The 24,378-nt window shown below is 42.9% G+C and overlaps 1 protein-coding gene across 1 annotated transcript in view; it reads left to right on the top strand.

Annotated features, from left to right (window-relative positions):
• The first annotated feature begins 4,747 nt into the window (after positions 1 to 4,747).
• The window catches only part of LOC126086183 (NACHT, LRR and PYD domains-containing protein 5-like), a 45,234-nt gene continuing 25,603 nt past the window's right edge, over positions 4,748 to 24,378 (top strand). The window contains 4 exon segments of the mRNA XM_049902364.1: positions 4,748 to 4,806; positions 17,395 to 17,753; positions 21,961 to 22,014; positions 23,863 to 23,922. Of these exon segments, the coding sequence (XP_049758321.1) occupies positions 4,748 to 4,806; positions 17,395 to 17,753; positions 21,961 to 22,014; positions 23,863 to 23,922 (532 nt within the window).

The raw sequence follows: 24,378 nt of genomic DNA, 5'->3' as shown, positions 1-24,378 counted from the left end.
CAGCCCTATGGCCCCACTGACCATCTCTGCTCTGTCTCACCAAGTGGGGACAGATTCATGTTCTCCAAGATGCTGAGGGCCATCTCCCATGCCTGCTCTCCTGGGAAGTGTGCATTCAGAAGAAAGAGCAGATTCCTGAGATCCACAGCTTTCATCTCTGTCCAGGGGGTCTGCCAGAAGTTCTTCAGCAGCAAGGCTTCCAACTAGAGGCAAAGCTTGAATTCCTCCACCTGATACTGGTTCAGGGCCACCAGGTGAAACATGAGCCCATCGTGGGTGTGCCAGTGACAAAAGAGCTCCTCTTGCCCAGCATGCAAGATTCTGAGCATCACTAAAGACCTGTCATGTCCACAGAAAAAAATAAGACCTGCAGAGAAGGGATAGAGATTTGAAATCATAAACTATGGCTATCACATCCTCTGAAATAGTCCTGTCTACACCTCTACTCTACTTTTTTTTTGTACTTTAACTGAAGGTTAACAGAACAAACTAGTTTCTCATTAAACAGTTAGTACACCTATTGCTTTATAACATTGGTTAACAACCCCACGACATGTCAATACACTCCCTTCCCAACCTTGGGTTCCCTATTTCGAGCTTTCCTGTCCCCTCCTGCCTTCTAGTCCTTGCCCCTGGGCTGGTGTGCCCCTTTAGTCTCGTTTTGTTTTATGGGCCTGTCTAATCTTTGGCTGAAGGGTGATCTTCGGGAATGACTTCATTTCTGAGCTTCAGGGGTGTCCGGAGACCATACTCTTGGGTTTCTGCAGTCTCTGTCAGACCAGTAAGTCTGGTCTCTTTTTGTGAGTTACAATTTTGTTCTACATTTTTCTCCAGCTCTGTCTGGGATCCACTTATTTTTTGATCCATGGAGCCCCCATGTGTGTCAAAGCAGAATTGCGCTCCAAAGGGTTTTCAAGCCTGTGGCCTTTTGGAAGTAGATTGCCAGTCCTTTCTTCCAAGGGACCTGGCAGGGGGAGGACTTGAACATCCAAGCTTTCTGTTAGCAGTCAACATGTTAACCATTAACTCAGGGACTCCCAAATCAATTACTATACATGACCAAAAAAAGAAAAAACTACATTGCTTTAGAAATAATAAAGGAGGATTAGAATTAACATAAAGGCTGAATTACAGAGTGTTTTAAAAGTAACTATAATAAAGCAAAAGAGTCCCTGGGTGCTGCAAACAGTTAAGTGTTCAACTACAAACCGAAAGGTCGATGGTTCAAACCTACCCAGAGGCACCTCGGAAGAAAGTCCTGTCAACCTGCTTCTGAAAGGTCAGAGCCTTAAAAGCTCTATGTAGCAATTCTACTCTGACACAGATGGGGTCGCTGTGAATCAAAGTCAACTCAACGGCAACCAACAACAACAACATAATACAAGAAATGCAAACAGAAAGAAAAGTCTTTGTCTGTCTTGTTCAGCTCTCCATTCTTGGGGCCTAGAATGGTATGTGGCACACGTGAGATGCTCAACAGGTATCTGTCACTTTGCTGTTGAAAGTATCTAGCATTAAGTGTGCGGAGTGTGAGGGGGGACCTACAGGTTACCATGAGATTCCACAGCAAGGGGGACAACTGCAACTCGATGAGGGTGGGTCCTGCCCAGCAGGACCCTCAATTCAATTGAGAGACACGAGGCCTTTGAGAAGGAGAAAGTAAATTTTTTTGCAAGCCAGTTAAGCAAGGAGTTTGGAGACTCTCAAATCAAGCTCCCTGAGGTTGGGGATTCTAGGGCAGTGATAGGGTTTGGGATAGGGAACTTACGCGTAATTCATGAAGCTCCTGAAAATAGGCAGGCAATTCCAGGAAATAATTAATATGTATTGGGGTGCAGTAGGGGTGCCGTATGGCCGCTAGGGGGCGTGTTTTTTTTTTTCAGGGTATGACGCATGAAGCTCATCTAAAGACAGCTTTGCAGCTTATTGCACATGGATGAATGGAAGGGGGCAGTGAAGCTGCCTTGGGCTGCTATACAGGATGCCTTATCAGGAACTCACAGACCCGAGGTGGATGGAAGGAGGAGGAACAGTTTAATCCTGTCCGTTATATTCCAGGAGGGGCAACAGTTTAACTCTGTCAGTTACACAAGGAAAGGCAGCTTCTTGAGATTCAAAGGATGCATCAGGTTGAGCCAAGGAAATTGGAAAGAAGACTAGGGGCAGTGGTCAGTGAATACAGCAAGTGCAAAAGCCACGGAAGGAGAAAATACAAGATTGGAGAAAATCAGCTGGAAGATCTCAAGGAACTGGGAAATTCCCTGGTTATAGGAGGCCAAAAAAAAAAAAAAAAAAAGTTGCCATGGAGTCATCTCTGACTCACAGCAACCCCATGTGTGTCAGAGCAGAACTGTGCTCCACAGGGTTATCAGTGGATGATGTTTTTGATGTAGCTCACCAGGTCTTTCTTCCAAGGTTCCTCTGGGCGGACACAAACTTCCATCCTTTCAGTTAACAGCCAAGTGCGTTAGCTCTTTGCACTACCCACAAGAGACTGTGATTTTTTTTATAACGTTTTTTGTCATTGTTAAGAATATACACAGCAAAACATGCACCAATTCAAGTTTCTGCATGTACCATTCAGTGACATTGATTACATTCTTCAAGTTGTGCAACCATTCTCACCCTCCTTTTCCGAGTTATTCCTCCCCTATTAACATGAACTCACTGCCCCCCTCAAGCATCCTAGCTAACGTTTCAATTTGCTGTTGTCAACTTGACCCCATATCCCATCGCCTCGAGTTGATTTCAACTCATAGTGACCCTTAGGACAGAGTGGAACTGCCTCATAGGGTTCCCAAGGCTGTAATTTTTATGTAAGTAGACAGTCACATCTCTTTCCTTCAGTGTGGCTGGTGGGTTCAAATGCCAACTTTCAGTTAGCCACCGAGTTGCTTAACCACTACACAACCAGGGCTCCTTTTGATCCCATATCTTAAAACAGCACAATGCTCAAGGCAGACATTCTTTATTAGTTAAGCTACACTATTGTTTGGTAGGAGACCAAAAGCTCTTAATGAGAAAAGGAAGGGCATGTAACAAATTCTCGCTCCTGATGAAGAAAAAGCCAGCAGGACTGAGCAGGGAGAGAGAGGCCAGGGAAAGAGGAAGGTTTGGGGCAGAAAAGGAGACCTCACTTACCAACTAGACTTCTAATTTTACTCAAGCCTCCAGATGTGGTTTGTTCAGGAAACATCAGAGAAGTAGTTGCTTCCCCCCAGTCCTGGACTGTGATTGGCTCATCAGACTCTACCTCCTCTCAGTTCTGCTTCTGGGCTTCCAGCTCATGGCTCTCTTCCACCCCCTCTCCTCCAGGACAACTCCAGATGATTTGAGAATGAACCAGACTCAGTTGCTAAATATCCTCTCTAGCCCCTTCTCCAGATCTAGGTAGTCATTAACAGAAAGAAGGCAGAGATGAGCTCTAATTAAAAGCCATACTACACTGGAGTAAATTGAGCTTTCCACTGAGTAAATTGAGCATTGTTATAGTGTTGGCAAAGAATATTGAATACACCATGGACTGCCAGAAGAACAGACAAATCTGTCTTGGAGGAAGTACAGCCAGAATGCTTCTTTGAAGCAAAGATGGCAGGACTTCATCTCACGCACTTTGGACGTGTTATCAGGAGGGTGCAGTCCCTGGAGAAGGACATGATGCTTGGTAAAGTAGAAGGTCAGCTAAAGAGGAGAAGACCCTCAATGAGATGGATTGACACAGTGGCTGTGACAATGGACTCAAACATAGCAAAGATTGTGAGAATGGCGCAGGACCAGGCAGTGCTTCATTTTGTTGTACACAGGGTCGCTATGAGTCAGAACTGACACAATGGCACCTAACAACAACAACAACAAGATAACATGGGAGACACTCAGCTCAGAGTTGATTCTCAGACTAGTTTGATGCAGTTCATGATTCATGGTCTTTTCTATAACCTTCAATGTGACCTATCTGTTCTCTTCATTATGGTTGTCAGCTGCCATTGAGTCAGCTGTGAGTCATGGTGACCTTATGTACAACGGAATAGAACGTTGCCCGGTCTTCCACCATTCTTCATGATCGTTGGTATGTTTGAGCCCATTGTTGAGGTTATTGTGTCAATCCATCTCATAGAGGGTTTTCCTCATTTTCACTGACCCTCCTCTTTACCAACCACGATGTCCTTTTCTAGTGATTGGTCTTTTCTCATGACATGTCCAAAGTAAGTAAGTTAAAGTCTCCCCATTCTTGCTTCTAAGGAGCATTCCACTTGTGTTTCTTCTAAAACTTATTTGTTTGTTCTTCTAGTATACGGGAAACAGGCTTTGTGAGTCTGAACATGAATGCCCCCACCTGGGCCACTAGTTCACTACCATTTGCTGAGCCATTCTTATGTAAGCCCCTTGTTTGTAGCCACAATTGTCCACCACCACTATAAAACCTCTGCCTGCCCACTACAGGGCGTGAAGATCTGCTTTGGTCCTGCAGTCTCCCAGGACTCACCTCATCTGTGAGTATCCCTAATAAAGTCCTTTTCTGCCACCCAGAGTTTTCCCACCTCTTTCTTCACTCTCTCGGCACCCTTCATTTTAGGGGGCAAATTTCATGTTACTGGTCCTTGCCTGGACAATTGACGAGCCAGCTATGGGACAGAGGAAATGGTGAGTGGGAGTGAGGCCTCTATGGGGGAAATTCTGGGTTGACCAGTGACCTCCGTGTGGGGAGGTCTGGCCTGTATGCTTGATGTGTATAGATTGCCATGTGAGTATGGGGGTGCCCAAAAATGTCAAGCAGCATAGCCTGGTTGTGGGCAGACATGCGCCTTCGTAAGTGTGGAAAAGAAGCTAGGAGAGCAATAGCAGCTGTGAGATAGCTGCTGCTCTGGGCTGTTCAGCTGGCCACCAAAGCCCAGCTAGCTGCTGAAGCACACATAAGAGCTTTGCAGAAAGAGTTACTGTTGGAAAGAGATATGCAGCAGTCATGCGTAGCCATGACTATTGTGTCGAGCACCTGTGTCTGTGAACATGATGAGCAACTAAAACACTTACCTGCAGTTTGTAAAGATGGGGGATTCAAGGGTCAGATGAACACTCACCTAACCATTGCTCAAAATGCTCCAACAATGGGATAGTTAGAGGTGCTAAGCAGGTCCCTGGTACTGAGAACACCCTGTAACACTCAGTGCAAAGCAAGAGTTAAAACAGCAAGGAAAAAAAAAGTAAAAAGTCTTTCAAGATAGCTTATGTTGGGCACCCTTGAAAAGAACTTAAAGGCCCTCTCTCGAATTCTCTGATAACTGCCTCTACCAAGATAACCGACCAGCAACATAGTCGCAGCTGCAATGGTAAAAGGAAAACTAAAACAAGAGGGCCTGCCTCCATGTTACCAGGCAACTGGGCTGAACACATGCTTGCACTTGGTATGAGGAAGGCGTGGCTCCACAAATGACTGAGGACTCTGCCAACTTTGCCCAGGTCTTCTGACTTTCAGAAATAATCAAGACTGAGGATTAAGCCTACGTCCCTCTGTCACCAGGAAGACCAAAGGCCTTGTGTTACAATTAAAGTTCGGTGATGAGAAGGACCGAAGGCCTTATGTTACAATTAAAGTTAAATGATGAAATGAAAATTGTATGTCTTGGGTTTTTAGATACCACTGCACAGATGACTGTGATCTCTGTAACACGTGGCACCAAAATGAGGAAAATTTGGGGGCCTGAGGTCACCATCATTGAGACTTTTGCACAAGGCTTACTGTAGATAAATCGCTTTAGTCTCCTACAAACCCCTATTATATGTGTTGATGAAGTTGATATATTCATGTACTGCTTTGTAAACTTTTGCCTCCAACCCCTCGATGGGAATTGCTGCAGTTAGGGCCATTTTAGTGAGGCACAAGGAAACTGTGACTTAGGCTATAGCTAATAGTCTGGTCTTTCAGTCTGGCCACTGACGACACTCAGACTGCCATATAAAGCAAGCCCCTATGGGGATGAGTCATCTGGACAAAAAAAATCAGTTCTGCTCCTGGTAAGCTTTTGTTACTGATGTGGATGGTCACCAGAAAGGCCCCTATGCTGAAAGACGAAAACAACCAACAAGCAGACCACTCTTACAAACTGACTGCAGAGACTGAAGCAACCTCTCCTCCAGAGGAAAGAGATGTGCAACCAACCACCACCTGGATTTAAGAGAGGACGGCCCGTGGAGATCACACACCATCCTAGACTGGGCCTACATGCATAGACCGCCACTGTCATCAAAAAGTGTCAAACAGCATAGTAAAGCTGACCTGCCTGTGAAACCCTGGCCAAGGTTAAAACCTGCCCGGGGACAGATTCCCAAGCCAACAGGCCAGCGCATTCTCAGCAGGTAGATCACATCGGGGCCTCTTATCCTATACAGGGATTTCCACTTGATCTAGAATGAACTCTTCACAATATTTATCACCCCAAAGCCACATGGGCAATGGAGCACTTCAATGGACAGGCTTAAATGGCTGATGGGAAGAGACATGACAATCTCAGCCTAAACTATCCATCTCAGACAAGCAATCTGGGGTCTCAATGCAGCAGTTCCCTACAAGGGCATTTCTCATTTGCACTGTATGTTTGATCAGTCTCTTCTATAAAATGTGTTTTGTATACAACTGTTCCTGACAATAAGATCTGGGTGCCCACAGAGGTCCCTGCCTCAAGACTAGGACAGACAGCCTGGCTGGCTATATCCGGGCAACCCTCACCTCGAGCCTCACAGGAGATAGGAGAGGGAAGGGGGGAATTGTTAATGTTGTCTCTTTTTCCTCCTAGCTTATCTCACAATGCTGGACAGGCCCCTCATCCATGGGCCACAATGATACAGACTTTCGCTAGAGCTACCAATCAGACCAACTGTTAGCTCTGTCAACATCTGACCCAAGATAACAAGTCATCTCCCCGCATTGTTCCAGTCTATCTATCAACAAGGAGGATACCTTGTGGACCAAGTGAATGTGTAACTTAGTGTACTGAGGCAATCATGTGATAAATGAATATGGTTGACTCCACTACTCGTGGAAAACGTCTTTTACCGTATGAAAGCTACCTGTGGGGACTGCTCCAGAATTAGAAGGAAATTTCTCTTTGTGTGTTAAAAGTGTAAATGGCATGGGACCAGATGATTTGACTTTGAGAACGGTACTTTTAAGACTGGGTTTGACGTTACTCTGGACATGTAGAACTTACAGAATATGACCAGGGGGTCCAATGTGCGTTGACTGACTATATCAAGTCTGAATTAGCCTGGTCTGGCAATGGTAAAACCGTGCTCAATTGTGCTAAGAGCTTTTGTGTTACTTGTGCTGAAATGTATGCTGTTCATATAATGTGCCATGTTGAAGAAAAAATCTGTTTTTCCATAAATGAATCAGGACTCGTTATACATATATAAGACTGGACAAATGCAGTTCTTTGATCTATTCAGTTAGCTTAGATTAAGCCACAGCTAGGGTAGCTGGTTCGGATCTCTCCTCCAAGCAGTCCTGATCAATCTGCTGGGGAATAGTCTCTCTACTAGTAAGCCTTATTAAATGCTGCACAGATGTAACCTCCACCAGAGTTATGCACCAAACCACGACATGCAGCTCAACATCCAAAATGGCTAATGGGCATACTAGGTCTTGGTATGCTTTGTTTCTTTTTCTGGTACCCTGATGGGAGTCAGGGGTAGATTTATGGGAGAATGGTCTGCCCCTACACCTCCCATCCAGGCTGCCTAAGTAAAGGCCTTGGACCAAGAGCATTCTCAGATAAGGAGGCTGGGAACTGGGTCACCATCTCTCTCCGAGTTCCTTCTCCTTGTCAGAGAACCCTTCCCCCTGTTTTGAACGCACAGTAACTTTCTCTGTCTCTTGCACATGTGGAGTCCACCATACAGCACCTGACCAACCCCACTTCTATATGTGTTCCCAGCGGGTAGGGAACAGAGTCTCTCAGACTAAGGCACAAGAGGGAGAGTGTGCTAGATTGTGAGCTGAACTTGAGGGGAGTGGACTGAAGAGGAAACAGCCTTCGTGAGGCCAAACACGAGCACCCTCATGTGGTCCACTAGTTTACTACCATTTGCTGAGTCATTCTTATGTAAGCCTCTGACTTGTTGCCACTATCATTCACCATCACTATAAAGTTTCTGCCTTCACACTGTGGGGAGCAGAGATCTACTTTGGTCCTGCAGCCGCCCAGGACTCGCCTCATCTGTAAATATCCCTAATAACCCCCTTTGCTGCCACCCTGGAGTTTCCTGCCTCTTTCTTCAGTTTCTCAGCACCTTCCATTTTGGGGACCAAATTTCACATTACTGGCCCATGCCTGGACATCTGACCAAACCAAAACCAAACCCACTGCCATCAAGTCGACATCGCTGGTCCTTCATGAAGGAGACAGAGAACATGGATGAGAATAAATATGCCTCCGTCAACACTCAGAATGTGATCCATATGCTCAAGAACTGGTGGTATTAAAGGAAGAATCTAAGCTGCACTGAAAGCATTGGTGAAAAATAAGGCTCCAGGAATTGGTGGAATACCAAATGAGATGTTTCAACAAATGAAGCAGTGCTGGACTCAGTGCTGGAGGGGCTCACTCATCTATGCCAAGAAATTTGGAAGAGAGCTACCTGGCCAGCCAACTGGAAGAGATCCATATTTGTGCCCATCCCAAAGAAAAGTGATCCAACAGAATGTGGAAATTATCAAACAATATCATACAGGAGTAAAATTTTGCTGATGATCATTCAAAAGTGATTGCAACAGTACATCAATAGGGAGCTGCCAGAAATTCAAGTCAGATTCAGAAGAGGATGTGTAATGAGGGATATGATTGCTGATGAATCTTGGCTGAAAGCAGAGAATACAAGAAAGATGTTTGCTGTGTTTTATTGACTATGCAAAGGCATTCGACTGTGTGGATAATAACAAATTATGGATAACATTGAGAAGAACGGGAATTCCAGAACACTTAATAGTTCGCATGTGGAACCTGTACACAGGCCAAGAAGCAGTCATTCAAACAGAATAAGGGGGTACTGCATGGTTTAAAGTCAGGAAAGGTGTGTGTCAGGGCTGTATCCTTTCACCATACTTATTCAATCTGTATGTTAAGCAAATAATCCGAGAAGCTGGACTATATAAAGAAGAATGTGGCATCAGCATTGGTGGAACACTCATTAACAACCTGAGATATGCAGATGACACAACTGTGCTTGCTGAAAGCAAAAAGGACTTGAAGCACTGCTGAAGATCAAAGACTACAGCCTTCAGTATGGATTACACCTGAACATAAAGAAAACAAAAGTCCTTACAGCTGGACCAATAAGCCACATCACGATAAATGGAGAAAATATTGAAGTTGTGAAGGATTTCATTTTAGTAGGATCCACAATCAATGTCCATGGAAGCAGTAGTCAAGAAATCAAATGACATATTGCATTGGGAAAATCTGTTGCAAAAGACCTCTTTAAAGTATTGAAAACCAAAGATGTCATTTTAAGAACTAAGATGCACCTGACCCAAGATGTGACATTTTCAATCGCCTCATATGCATGCAAAAGCTGAACAACGAATAAGGAAGACCAGAAAAGAATTGATCCCTTTGATCTATGTTGTTGGCAAAGAATACTGAGTATACCACAGAGTGCCCAAAGAATGAACAAGTCTTCCATTGGAAGTACAGCCAGAATGATCCTTGGAAATGAGGATGGCGAGACTCCATCTCACATACTTCGGACATGTTATCAGGAGGGACCAGTTCCTGGAGAAGGACATCGTGCTTGTTAAGGTAGATGGTCAGCGAAAAAGAGGAAGACCCTTGACAAGTTGGATTGACACAGTGGCAGCAACGATGGGCTCAATCATAGCAACGATTGTGAGGATGGTGCAGGACCGGGCAGTGTTTCGTTCTGTTGTACATAGGGTTGTTATGAGTCAGAGCTGACTTGATGGTGCCTCACAGCAACTTGAAATATTAGATAGGAAATTTAGGGAGCAGTGAGTTTATGTTCATGAGGGAGGAACAACACAGAAAGGCAGGATGAGAATGGTTGCACATCTTGAAAAATGTAATCAATGTCACTGAATTGTACGTGTAGAAATTGGTGAATTGGTATATGTTTTGCTGTGTATATTCTCAACAACAAAGTATAAAACAAATTATAAAATGTATATATACAGGGGAAACCCTGATGGTGTAGTGGTTGAGAGCTATGGCTGCTTACCAGAAAAGTCAGCAGTTCAAATCTACCAGGCACTCCTTGGAAACCATATGGGGCAGTTCTACTCTATCCTGTAGAGTCACTATGAGTTGCTCTGAGTTGGAATCAACTCAATGGCAATGGGTTTTTACATATATAGTAAAACCTGTGAGAGCCAGAACTCAACAGAAATGCTTTGTTTTTCCGGGTCTGTCAAGTTTTCCACCTTTGACAGATTGCATTTCTAACCACTTTATTATCGCTCTCTATTAGTGGAAAATATTTTAGTTTTTCTTCTCTGGCAGGGTTCTGCCTTACTGTATATTCCCACAAGATACTTTTTAATTGCAATGGTGAAATAGTAACTTTACAGTGGAGACACTTCCTTAACCAGACTATGAAAATTAACATCACCAGTGATGAGACTAATTGGCAGCATGTGCCCCAGATAGGATGCACTGAGAACTCAGCATCACTTTTGGTGTGTTTTCGCCAAAAGTGCACAGCCTGAATCTCTTAGGAGACAGCTTCCAAACCCAGATCAAGGAACATTCTACAAAGTGACTGGCCTGTACTCTTCAAACATGTCAATGTCATAAAATACAGATAAAGGCATGAGACTTGTTCCAGATGAAAGTAGTCTAAAGAGACATGGCAATTGATTTAAATGCACATATTCTGGATTTTCTTTTACTATATAGGACATTATAAGGAGCCCTGGTGACACAACCGTTAAGGGCTCGGTTGCTAACCCACCCAGTGGCACCATGGGTAAAAGACTTGTTGATCTGCTCCCCTAAAGATTCAAACCAAACCTATTGCAGTAAGTCAATTCTGATTCAGTGACTCCACGTGACAGAGTAGAACGGCCCCCACAGAGTATTCTAAGCTGTAATCTTTACAGAAGCAGACTGCCACATCTTTCTCCTGCGGAGCCACTGGTGGGTTTAATCACAGCCTAGAAAACCTTATGAGGCAGTTCTACCCTGTCGTATGGGGTGGCTATGAGTCAAAATCAACTCGACAGCACCTAACAATGAAAATAATAACAACCTACTGGAAAAGTTAACAAATTATAATAGTATTGCTAATTAATTAATATAATAAACCTCACTGTATAGCAAATTGATAAGATAGCCACATAGAGAAAAATAATGAACTCAGGTAACATTTGAGCACTGTTATTTCCATCTCCAGTTGCCATCTTTGTTTTCTGGAAGAATTTGTATGAAATTGATATTATTTTATCCTTAAATGTTTGTTGGAGCCTGAAATTTTTCTTGTGGAATGTTAATTAATTACATACTCAGCTTCTTTAAGGAATATGGGGATATTTAGGTTTTCTATTTCTTTATGAAGCAGAAGATTAATTTTCTGATTCTAAAAATTGCATTGTGGTTATATAAGAAAACCCATCCATCATGTTTAGGAAATACATGTTAAAGTATTTAGGAGTAAAGGGCATCATGATTGAAAATTACTCTTCAATTGTTTAGGAAAAAATAATGGGAAGGGAGAATGGGAGAAATGATAAAGCAAATGTAGTAAAATATTACCATTTTGAGAATCTGGGTGAAGGACATATGGGAATTCTTTGTACTATTCTTGCAACTTTTCTGTAAGTCTGAAATCCAGTGTTGGGAGGAGGGTTATGAGTTCATGGGGAATCAAAACAAGAGCATTTTCTGTAGAGAACAGACTGTACAAATAACAGCAGCAACATTAGAAAATGGGTAACAAGCTCCAGCTGCAACTTCCGGGTATCATAAGATAAGGACAACCTCATTCCACCACCATAACCCACTCACCCACCCACACCCACACCCACAGTTATTGCCTTCAGGATAACCAGGTGAAGGCTGTACTCGTCCTGCTATCCCAGACACAGGTGTGCAAAGGGTAAATGAAGCATCTTCATCTGTACGGGCAGAGATAGGTACAAAGGGGGCGGTACATACAGGTGCGCAAAGCAGGTGTTCCACGTCTGCTCTGGGCCTGGCCATTTTAAGCCCACTGCAGCCAATGGAAAGCGTCCACATCACTGGCCCAGGATTCCCTAAAGACCATCATCTGGTGGGTAGGGTTGGGCGTAGCCTTTTTCTTTCTTTTTTACCCTGGTTGTCAGTTGGCATCGGGGTGGGATCTAATCTTGGAGGTGGGGAATCCAATCGGTGAGTTCTTTCTACTATCTTGTTCCTAGCACGTCTCCTTTCTTTCCCCATTCTAGATTAATGAATCTATTTGTTGTTCCTTACTGTTGGCCCCATATAGTACCCAAAAGCTTAGCAGTTGGAACCCACCCAGCAGCTCTGCAGGAGAAAGACCTGACAATCTGCTTCTGTAAAGATTACAGCCTAGGAAACCCAATGGGGGTAGTTTTGCTGTGTCACATGGGGTCACTAAGAGCCAGTATTGACTCAATGGCACACAACAAGAATGGTATGTGCCCCCATCTTCTCACTTTAAGCTAGTGAGAGCTCAGGGACCAAAGGACCCTCTGAGTGAACGAAATGATTTCCTCATTTTACTGAAAAGGTCCACCTCCAAAACCCAACTGTTTGGGAATTTAAGTGAGTCTCTCACCCTTTCTGACTCTAGATCTGAAATAGAGAACAGAGTAGGGATTCTTTGACTCAGAGGTTATGATCCACTAATGTCTGGGCCACATTTGGCAGGGGTTTTGGTGTGTTACTGTGTTAATTGTGTTAATAATATTCTAACTACAACTTAACAAACCCTGGAAACACAATGGTTAAGCACTCGGCTGCTAAATGAAAAGTCAGTTGTTGGAACTCACCCAGCAGCTCTGCTGGAGAAAGACCTGGTGATCTGCTCCCATAAATACTGCAGCCTAGGAAACCTTATGGGGCAGTTCTACTCTGACCTGTAGGGTCACCATGAGTCTGACTTGACTCAACAGTACCTGATAACAACAACTATGACTTGTAGTTATTGAAGTACTGTATAATCATAAGAGTGCTTGTCATGTTTATCAGGTGAGGAAACTGAGTCACATATGAGTTAAATGACCTGCCAGGGTTAGTGAGTGTTGGGTTCAATATGCAGTCCTGGCTCTAATTGACTTCAAGCCCTGTAATCATAACTGCTTCTATTGAATCATTCAAGACACCTGTGGGGACAGGTGTACCAGGAGAAGTAGGGAGTATAGCGGAAGGAGAGAGACAAAGTGAAAGTTTGGGGTAAGTCATTCAGCCCCAGAAAATGACCTTGACCACCAGCCTTAATTTATATCCCTCCAGCCTACAGGTCTGCTTAGATTGGAACAATGTCTTTACCTTCACCCCAGTCGCCTCATTATCACCAGTATTATAGGTGAAAGTGTCTTGTCTGCCTATCCCAAGTTAATCTTTCCACCTGGGCTTTAGTCCCATCTTTTCCGCTTGATTTCACTTGTTCTCACTCTGTGACGTAGTGTTAAAGGCAAGGTGTTACAACCAGGTAGCTGTGCATTAATTTATTTTTTCTGAAACACAGAGCAATGTATTCAACTTAAGAGAACCTCCACTTTCAACTCTGTAAAGTTCAACTGAGTGGCGCAAATTGTTAAGCACCTGACTACTAGCCAAAAGGTTGGCAGTTCGAGCTCACCAGAGGTACCTGGGAAGAATGACCTGGCAATCTGCTTCTGAAAGATCACAGTCTTGAAAACTCTGTGGAGCAGTTCTACTCTGTACACATGGAGTTGTGCCATGAGTCGGGATCGACTCGATGGCAATTAACAACAACATTGTTTGTATAGAGACTAAATGAGGTTATGTAAATCACCTAAGAAGGTACTTAAGCCAAAAAAAACCCATTGCATTTGAGTCAATTCAGATTCATAGTGACCCTTAAGAACAGAGTAGAACTGCCCCATAAGGCTTCCTAGGCCATAATCTTTATGGAAGCAGATCACCCAGCAGGGGTCCTCTAGAAGGTGCTTAGGAAAACTTAAGTACTAATGGTTCTTTCTCTTTGTTTCCCCTACGTTTATTTCCTCGTAGCACTAAGGATTTGAACTTAATCATCTCATCCTAAAACTAAAACAATTTTCCCTATACCCTACTGATTTCTTCACCTACCACTGAGGTTTGTTGTCCTTGGCAGCCATGATTCTCTTACTATTCCTGCAATCCCTACAGTAAGGAACCCTGGTGGTGCAGTGGTTAAGTGCTCAGCTGCTAACTGAAAGTTCAGCAGTTTGAACCCACTAGCCACTCTGGGGAAAGATGTGGCAGTCTGTTTTCATAAAGATTTACAGCCATGGAAACCCTATGGATGGATGGTTCTACTCAGTGAATTTTTTGGTGCCATAAGACAAACGTGTAATTCAGATTTTGTATATAGGAAAGTGTTTAGATATGGCAATCTTAAATCCATTCTTTTTATTATTATTGTGGTAAAATACACATAAGGAGCCCTGGTAGCTCAATGGTTAAGTGCTTGGCTGCTAATCGAAAGTTTGGAAGTTTGAGCCCACCAACCACTACCAGTCAGAAAGAACTGGTGATCTGCTTCTGTAAGGATTGCGGTCAAGAAAACCATATAGAGCAGTTCTACTCTGTCACATGGTTGCTACGAATTGGAATCAACTCAAAGGCATGCAACAACAACAAAAGACACCTAACAAAATTTACCGTTTTAGCAATTTTAAAGTGTACAGTTCATTGGCACCGAGTACATTCACAATGTTGTACAACCGTCACCTTTGTCTAGTTCTAGAGCTATGTTATCACCCCAAAAGGAAACTAATTTTCTTTTTTAAATAACCCTAATGGCTTAATCCAATAGTGGAGAGGTTTTTTATTTTTCAATCTCCATGTGGTCAGGTTGTTTTTATCTTAAATTAGAAAAGAACTAGGAGCTTTTCCTTGTTCTGTGGTTAGGATGTAGTCTTTTTAACTTGTTCTTGGAAATGTTTTTCCTTGCACCACTAACATGGTCAGTATTTTTCATAACAATACATAGGAATATGCAGAAAATCTTGTTTACTTGCTAGGATTCTATATTTTGAGTACCCTAGCACGTAAACTTCATTTTCCTTCAATTATGTTAAACTCATCTTTTTTTAGTCTGATCTTTCATAGGTGGTTAATGGTAAGACCAATTCCTTCCATTGTTTTGATGAGGTACCTTTACTTCTTTGAGCTTCTACTAAAATGAGACACATTTTAATATTAATTTGACTCAGTAAGCAATGGACAAGGTATAGAGTGAGATAATGGTGTTTCCTTGGCCCCACTTTTTTTCCCCACCCCCGTCAACCAGTATTAGTCATTGCCTGTTCATTACCCAAAGATAGACTAGGCTGAGTGAGTCTTACAAACTGAGGTACCATTTTGTGCTGATCGCTGAGCATTTTCAAGTATGCAGGGGACATCAGTGTATGAATTAACCCACCTGTTACTGATCAGTGCTTCAGTGGTCTGCAGGCTTGCTGTTGCAAACAAGGCTGCATCTAATAATTTCATTTAAACTGGATAGATAGTGCCAAATTCCCCTCCAATGAGACGACACCTGTTTATACTTCCACCAACAATGTAACGACACAAAAGATTGCCCTCAAGTTGACTGTGACTCGTGGTGACCCCATGTGTGTCAGAGTAGAATTGTGCTGCAAAGGGTTGAAAATGGCTGATTTTTCAGAAGTAGATCACTAGGCCTTTCTTCTAAAGGCCTCTGGATGGACATGAACTCTCAACCTTTTGTTTAGCAATCGAGCGTTGTTTGTACCACCCAGGTGCAACATTCCCACCAACTGCACATGAGGGTTCCAATGTCTCTACATCCTCACCAACACTGTCTTTTTGGTCGTAGCCATCCTAGTGGGGGTGAAGTAGTGTCTCATTATGGTTTTGATTTACATTTCCTTAATGGTTAATGACACTGAACTTGGCTACAGTGGTTAAGAGCTTGGCTGCTAACCAAGAGGTCAGCAGTTCGAACCCACCAGCTGCTCCTTGGAAACACTATGGGACAGTTCTACCCTTTCCTATAGGGTCACTATGAGTCGAAATTGACTCAAAGGCAATGGATTTGGTTATTTCTAGTTTGGTGGTGCAGCGGTTAAAGCACTAGGCTCCTAACCCAAAGGTCGGCAGTTCAAACCCACCAGCCACTCCCCAGGAGAAAGATGTGGCAATCTGCTTCGTAAGTGTTTACAGCCTTGGAAACCCTATGAGGCAGTTCTACTCAGTCCTGTAGGGTCACTGTGAGTCAGAACTGACTTGACAGCAACAGGTTTGGTTTGGGTGTGGACTGACCATTTCTATATCATCTTTGGGTAAGTGTCTATTCATATCCTTTGCCCATTTTTAATTGGGTTACTTGCCTTTTTATTATTATAAGTTTTTATATATCCTGGATACAAGTCCCTTATCAGATATTATTTGCAAGTATTTATCCACTTATTTTTAGACTAAAACTTAACCCACCTGTTACTGATCAACGCTTAAGTTGTCTGCAGTCTTGCTTTTGCAAACAAGGCTGCATCTAATATTTTCATTTAAACTGGATAGTGTCTATGCATATGCTATTGCATAACGGGCTCAGTGGGAATCATCTGACCCCCCCAAAAATGTGTAACTGCTTTGTAGTAACTGATGGGATCCTATTTGCTCATTTCCTTGAGTATGTATGTATGTTGTGTGCCACCAAGTCGATTCTGACTCATAGCAACCCCATGTGAGAGAGCAGAACTGTCGTAGGGTTTTCTTGGCTGTAATTTTTATAGGAGCAGATTGCAGGTCTTTTCTCCCTTGGAGCTGCTGATGTGTTCAAACCACCAACCTTTTGGTCAGCAGCCAAGTGCTTACCTACTGTGTTGCCAGGACTCCTTCCTTGAGTATGCTGTTGTTGTGGGCCATTGAGTCAATTCTGACTCATAGCTTCCCTACAGAAAAAACCTACAATCTGCTCCCCTAAAGATTAAAAAAAAAAAAAATTAAGCCTTGGAAATCCTATGAGGCAGTTCTACTCTGTCCTATAGGGTCACTATGAGTTGGAATTGACTTGACAACCTATCAATTTAGTTTAATGTTAAGTCTATGAAGAATTAGTATTGAGCTTCTGTTAGTACATTTCACAACTGGAACAGAATATTGTTCATCTAGTGAATTGACTGGGGTTAGTTGTGTGAACTTGAGAATTTTCTGGAAGATTCTCTTTTGAGCCTTGTTACTCTGCCTGCAGGTTCCACTGTTCTGAATTACTGAAGGATCTATTTTTCCACCACAACTGGAGCTCTCAGCCTTGAGTCATGTTAAAAGAAGTCAAATTACCCTCCTTTTCCATTTATGGGCTGCATTGGTGTTTCATGGAGCTTGACAAAGAGGAGTTTGAGATGTTCAAGGAATTCCTAAAGGAAGAAAGTTCAGAACAGGTGAAAGTCTCTCTTCCGTGGTCTGAAGTGAAGAATGCCAATGCGGAATGCCTAGCCTCCCTCTTGCATGAATATTATATGGGACCTCTTGTCTGGGAGATATCCATTGATGTCTTTGAAAAGATGAAACTGCCAGAACTCTCTGAGATAGCAAAGAATGCACTGAAAAGTGAGTAAGCCTTGGGGCTAATCCAGGGGGAGGGGGAAGGAGCGGTCAAAAATTTTCATGGGGATGAGGAAGGCACCATTATTTCATTAAGTACAACTCTACCACGTGAGTCTGAACCATGGGAAATAGGTCATTGATCATCCTCCCTGGCCAGAAACTGTGTAGCCTCTAGCCTGTGAAATAATGAATAAATGAGTATACCAAAACCAAGCCAAACCTGTTGCCGACGAGTCTGTTTTGACTCATAGTAACCCTATTGTGACAGAGTAGAACTGTCCCATAGCGTTTCCAAGGAGCCACTGGTGGATTTGAACTGCTGATTTTTTGGTTAGCAGCTGTGCTCTTAACCACTACACCACCAGGGCTCCATAAATGGATATAAGGACCCTCTATCTGGACAGAAATGTCACTGGGTGGTACAAATGGCTTCCATTCAACTGCTAACCTAAAAGTTGTCAGTTCGAACCCACCTAGCAGCTCCATGGAAGAAAGGTCTGGTGATCTGCTTATGTAAAGATTACAGACGAGAAAACCATATGAAATTCAGTTCCACTGTAATACATAGGGTTCCGGTAGTCAGAATCAACTCGATGGCAATGGGTATGGTTTTTTTTTTTTTTTTTTTCTGGACAGAATTAAGGTGAAATTAATAATAGAATTTGGAGTCATTAAATACTAAGCTTGGACTCTGGAGCTACCAATTGCTTATCTGTGTGACCTCGGGCAATTTCCCTCCTGTTCTGACCCTTGGGTTCACATCTTAGGAACAGGAACTGTGATACTTAACATTGCTGTTGTACAGGTTCAGTAAGATGATGTATGGGAAGTGATGAACAAAGCCTCATTCTTTAATTGAGAATATCGTGGTCATTGTGTAATTGGTATCTCCCTTCTTGTCATAGGCTGAGGGACTGAAGGTCAAGGCACTAAGAAGTTACCTTACTCAAACTGTTGATGCCCAAGTCACAGCAATGGACACAGATCAGATTATGTGGTTATCTTAGGGTATCTAGAAGAAAGGTAGTAGAAAAATCATCGCTCTCCTTTATCAGAATAAATTCTCTTCAACTCTAGATTCAAGGTTTAGAGGGAAAAGGAGTACCAACATTGAACAGCCAAACTGACCCTAGAGACCACAGGTGCCTCATACCTACACATAAAAGTCACCTAGATATAGCTCAGCAGCTGTAATTCTTATAGCCTTGCAAAGGATCTTAAGAGCAGCTACCCCTTCTAAAGGAGTCATGGTGGTTAAGTGCTTGGCTGTGAACTGAAAGGTCAGTGATTTGAGCCTACCCAGCCGCTCCTTGGGAGAAAGATGTGGCAATCTGCTTCCTTAAAAGATTACAGCCTACGAAACCCTATGAGGCAAGTCAACTCTGTCCTATAGGATCACTGTGAGTTGGAATCAACTCAAAGGCAATGGGTTTGGTTTTGGTTTTTGGTTAAGTATTTGGCAGAGGCGTCCTGGTGGCAGAGTGGTTAAGCACCTAGCTGCCAAAAGAAAGGTTAGTGGTTTGAACCCTTCGGCCCCTCTGTGGTAGAAATATGTGGCAGTCTGTTTCTGTAAAGATTACAGCCTTGGAAACCCTATGGTGAGGTTTTACAACTATGAGTTGGAAGGAATCAATGCAACAGTAACAGGTTTGAGTTTTGGGGTTTATTTTTATCCCTTTTGAGCTTTGAAAAAGCCATGTGTGGAAGCCATGTTGCCCTTATTCACAGGAAATGAGGGTTAGAAAGTTAAAATGAGGAGCTGAGATTTACTGATACTACAGATTAGGCACTATATTGAACTCTTCAGGTGCCCTATCATTGGTTCTCACACTCACCTAATGAAATAGCCTCCTTATGGCAGAAGCTAAAATAGAGGCTCTTCCATGTTATATAAATTAACCAAATTCATGAGCTAATCAGTCACAAAGATGAGACTCATTATTTAACATTCACTTAGCATATATTTAAGGAGCCCTGATGGCGCAGTGGTTAAGTGCTCAGCTGCTAACCGAAAGGTCAGCGGTTGAACCCACCAGCTGCACCATGGGACAAAGACCTGGGATCTGCTTCCATAAAGATTATAGCCTTGGAAACCTGTGGGGCAGCTCTGCTCTGTCACAGAATCAACTCAACAGCAATGGGTTTTATGTGTATAGGAGCCCTGGTGCAACAATAGTTAAGCATCTAGCTGCTAAACAAAAGGTTGATGGTTCAACCTACCCAGCGGCTCTGGGAGAGAAAGACCTGGTGCTGTGCTCCTGTAAAGACTGCAGCCTAGGAAGCCTAGGACAGTTCTAACCTGTCCTACAGGGTTGCTATGAGTTGGAATTGACTAGACAGCAGTGGGTTCATGGGTAGCATATATTTAAATTCTCACGTGTCAGGTGCCAGAGATGTATAGCTTTCAGTGCAGTATGGAACAGAGATGAATGGGCAGTCTTAAAAATAGGTGATATGGCAAAATGTAAAAGTGGTTCCTATTCTGGCTAGTTGGAAGTGAAGCCTAGAATTACTTCTTAGAAGAAATAAGCTTTAGGCTAAGACAAAAATGAAGAAAAATTCTTAGCCAAGTTATATTAAACATGAAAGAGAAGAACATGCTGAGCAAGAGGGAATAGCATGATAAAGCTTTTGGAGCCTGAAACAAAGGTCTAGGGTAGGCCACGGAGAATGGGTGGAAATATGCAAGAGAAATGAAGCTGGAGAGATTGACTGTTGTTGTTGTTAGTTGTCGTCGACTCCAACTCATGGCAGCCCCATGTGTGTCAGAGTAGAACTGCTCCATAGGGTTTTCAAGGCTGTGACCTCTTAGAAGCAGGTCACCAGGCCTGCCTTCTAAGCACCTCTGGGTGGGTTCGAACTGCCAACCTTTCAGCTAGTAGTTGAGCACCTAACCATTTGCAACACCCAGGGACTCCAGAGAGAGACACTAGAAGTCAGATTACACCGGATCTTGGAATTTTCAATAGCAACCATAAGCAATTAAGTACTTTTAAAGGGGGTGGAGTTAAAAAAAAAAATCAGATTTCCATTTTTGGAAAAATCACTGCTCCCTAAAGTGTTGAGTGGTCCCAGGAGTCATGAAGAGATGTAGGTAGTCCATTTTTGAGGCTACACAAGTATCCTAGGGGAGAAATGAGCACTCAGCTGCTAACCAAAAGGTTGATGTTTCGGACCCACCCAGCAGATCAGAGGGAGAAAGACCTGACAATTTGCTCCCATAGTGATTACAGCCTGGGGAATCCTTTGGGGCAGTTCTACTGTCATGTGGGGTCACTCTGATTCTAAAATGATTCAATGACACCCAACAATAATAGAGGAGAAATGAAGGTGGTCTGGACTGGGGTGATGATGGCAGTTATAGAAAGAAGTAGAAAGAGTTAGAAGAAGTTTAGGAAGCAGATAAATGGCTTTTGAGGGCTACATGTACAGGGAGAATTTGGCACCAAGGACGACACCCAAGTTTCTGACATGAGAAAGTGGTTGGATGGGGTTCCATTATCTCATCCCAGGAAATATTAGAAGAGGTGTTGTTTTGCAGCTAGTAGATTGGGGAAGAGTGGTCAGTGTTGAGCTTAGTGGAAGATACCTCCATTTGGATAACTCACAGGCACCAAATGAATGGTTGACTAATTGGGTCTGAAGTTCAAAAGAGGTATTTAGGGTCACTCTCAAAGAGAAACTCTTAATAACCACTATACAATCATTGCCGTCTAGTTGATTCTGACTCACAGTGACCTTATAGGACAGAATAGAACTACCCTATAGGGTTCCCAAGGCTGAAATCTTTATGGAAGCAGACTGCCACATCTTTCTCCCACTGAGCACTGGTGGGTTCAAACGGCTGACCTTTAGATTATCAGCCAAGCACTTAACCAATGTGCCAGCAGGGCTCCTAAACCATAATACACTGCCTCATTAAGTGACTTTACCAAGACCACACAGTGAATAAACAGCAACTGGGGCTAAAATGTATATTTACAAGTTCAAAACCAGAGTGTTGTTCTTTAAGTCTCTGCTTAGCTGTGCTGATGGGATATGTTGGTCTGACTCCATTTTCTCCATTAACAAGCTAGTCATGGAATAAACTGAGATCCTGAGGCTGGTCTTTTTTTCCCTCAGTAATTTGGGCAGGGGATGCTTTCATTCCTGGTTTGGGTAATTTCTATGACTTCGTTGAAACAGTTCTCTCTTCTGCTCTCTGTTGCAGAGGATTATGAACAAATAGAGGCTTATCCAGGACCAAGCCTGGGAGAAGTGCCAGGTGAGTGTAGGGAAGGTGGAATAAGGCGTGGATTTAAGGCCACATGGTGAATAATTCACGGTACATCTAGGACTAGAACCATGACTTCTGACAGTCCAGGGGCAAATATAGGGAAAAAGGAGAGATTTGGACTGTCTACTGTACTCTATCATTTGGTGACCACATAGCTTCTGAAGATCTGGTAATTCTGGTCTGTCTTATTCCAAGTTCAAGAGAACTCTGTGGTCTTAAGGTTTTCTTACAACTCATGAGTTTCCCATCACCTCTCCTCTGGCCAACTTCATGGTCCTACTTGAACTGGTCCCTTGTAATAATCTGTTTTGGACAGTTCAGTGGGGATAACCAAATGGCATGAGACCAGATTCAATACAATTCCCCAAACATTTGATCACTGACTACATGGCCAGGCAATGTTCTGTGTACTTGTGATACATTCAAGGACAGAGAACATGTAAATTTCCAGCATTCATGAAGCTTATACTTCAGTAGGAGAAAGGGGAGACAAACCAACAAAATAAGATCAAACCCGCAAAAGCTATAGGGAGAAATGCAGTCTTGTACAGGCAGCATTTCCCCCATTACCACAAGTACCTTGCTAACCTTCCAGCAGTCAGTGTTGGCCATGAAATCTAGGACCTAGAAACAGTCCATCAGCCTCACTTTCATGAAACTTTGTTCAGGCTGTGGATAGGAAAGCATCCCGAAAGCCAAAGTCTGAGGAATTTATGTCTGAGTCACAGATCTCAGAATTCCAACTGCTATCCACTTCTAAAAGTTAAGTGTAAGTCTAGGCTTGACAGGGTGAGGTGCTATATGTTATTACACTTCAAGTGATAAAACTGCATCTTATAGCTTTCATAGATTACTAAATGGTTGCTTAGAAATGGTATAAAATAGAGGCACTAACAGACTAATCATGGCAGCAGGACCAAAACAAAATTGCCAAAAGTGGGTGCCTGATCATCAGCCACATTGAGGGAAAAAAAAAAAAAGCCTCCTCTAAATTACTGCCATAGCTAAAAGCTACCACTGCTGTTCCAAGTGCTTTGTATCATAACTCTCAGAAGAACTCTGTGTGATAGTAATGGTCGTTCTAGCTGTTCAGTAACAAAATTGAGACCCAGAGGCTAAATGGCATGCCCATATTTACATGGCTTAACTGAGGAAGAGCCAGGGTTGTACCCAGGAAACTGACTCCAGCGCCTTTGAACTTAACCATTAGGCTATGCTGCCTCATTGGATAGCTTGATAAAAGCCATACTTTGAGTCAGACCTAGAATTAATGACTCAAACACATCTTAAGAGTCCAGTGTTTGTTCTATTCCAGTCACCACCCACTCCGTTTGCTGTTATAACACTTCAATTAGCTATTTAGAAAAATATTAAGAGATTCAAAGGAGCTAAGATAAGAGGGGAAGGCCAAGGTAAAGCAGGGTAAGGGGGGTGGAGGCCAGGTAAGGTAAAGGGGGGAGGTAAGAAGGGAACAGGACAAGGCGAGTCCAATAATTTGACTAAGATTTCACAAGTAGTAACAGAATTCACATTTGAATCCTGTGTCCGATTCCAGATCCTTAGCTCTTAACCACTAGGTCTTACCCTATCAATTTAGTGACTTGCTCAAGATTCTCCAAAGGATAAACATAAATGAGACCAGAACTCACACCTTTTGATTTTGGATTTAGTGTTCACTGTTGTAGTGAACACGGCCACTCTGACCGAGCTGGTAGTTGCCACGTTCCACACTGGCCTAGAAGATGAAAGCTGGGTTTTGTGTATCTCTGACATAATCTGATTTGGATAATTCCCATAAGGATGCTGGAGTTTATTCTTTTCCCCTTTATTCTACAGAAATTCCACAAGCTATAGAACAATACGGTAAGAGAGCAGCAGAGATAATAGAAGAACAAGGTAAATAAGTCTTATTTACTAGGATTTTCCATCCTTGAAGGGAACTGTGCGAAAGAGAAAGCAGCTGTGGCGTATAGGTGGCAGGATGCCCACTTTTTCTCCACTCATTCTCATTGGTCTGTAGTGTCAGTTCCTTCCATAAGAACTCCTGAACTCAGAGCCCTGGACAGAGCCATGCGTGTTCTCTGTGATTATCTCATCAGTCTTTATGAAGATCTATTCCAATAAACCCATAATTCTAGTCAACTTGGGCATTGAACATAAGCTTGTTTGACAGATGCTGAACCTAGAGCCAAGAGTAGCCAAAGGCTCTCTTCAAAATTATTTAAATAGTTATAATCTTTCTTAATTCCTTCTATCAATCAATATTTAGTGAATACCTATCATTTGAAGAACTGTGATGGAAATATAGTGGTAAAAAAAAAATCATGTTTCTTGCTTTCATGGGACTTACAG

The sequence above is a fragment of the Elephas maximus genome, chromosome 11 (assembly GCF_024166365.1).
Source record: "Elephas maximus indicus isolate mEleMax1 chromosome 11, mEleMax1 primary haplotype, whole genome shotgun sequence".
Lineage (NCBI taxonomy): Eukaryota > Metazoa > Chordata > Mammalia > Proboscidea > Elephantidae > Elephas > Elephas maximus.
The sequence above is the reverse complement of the archived record's forward strand: the minus strand, read 5'-3'. Positions and strand labels throughout refer to the sequence as shown.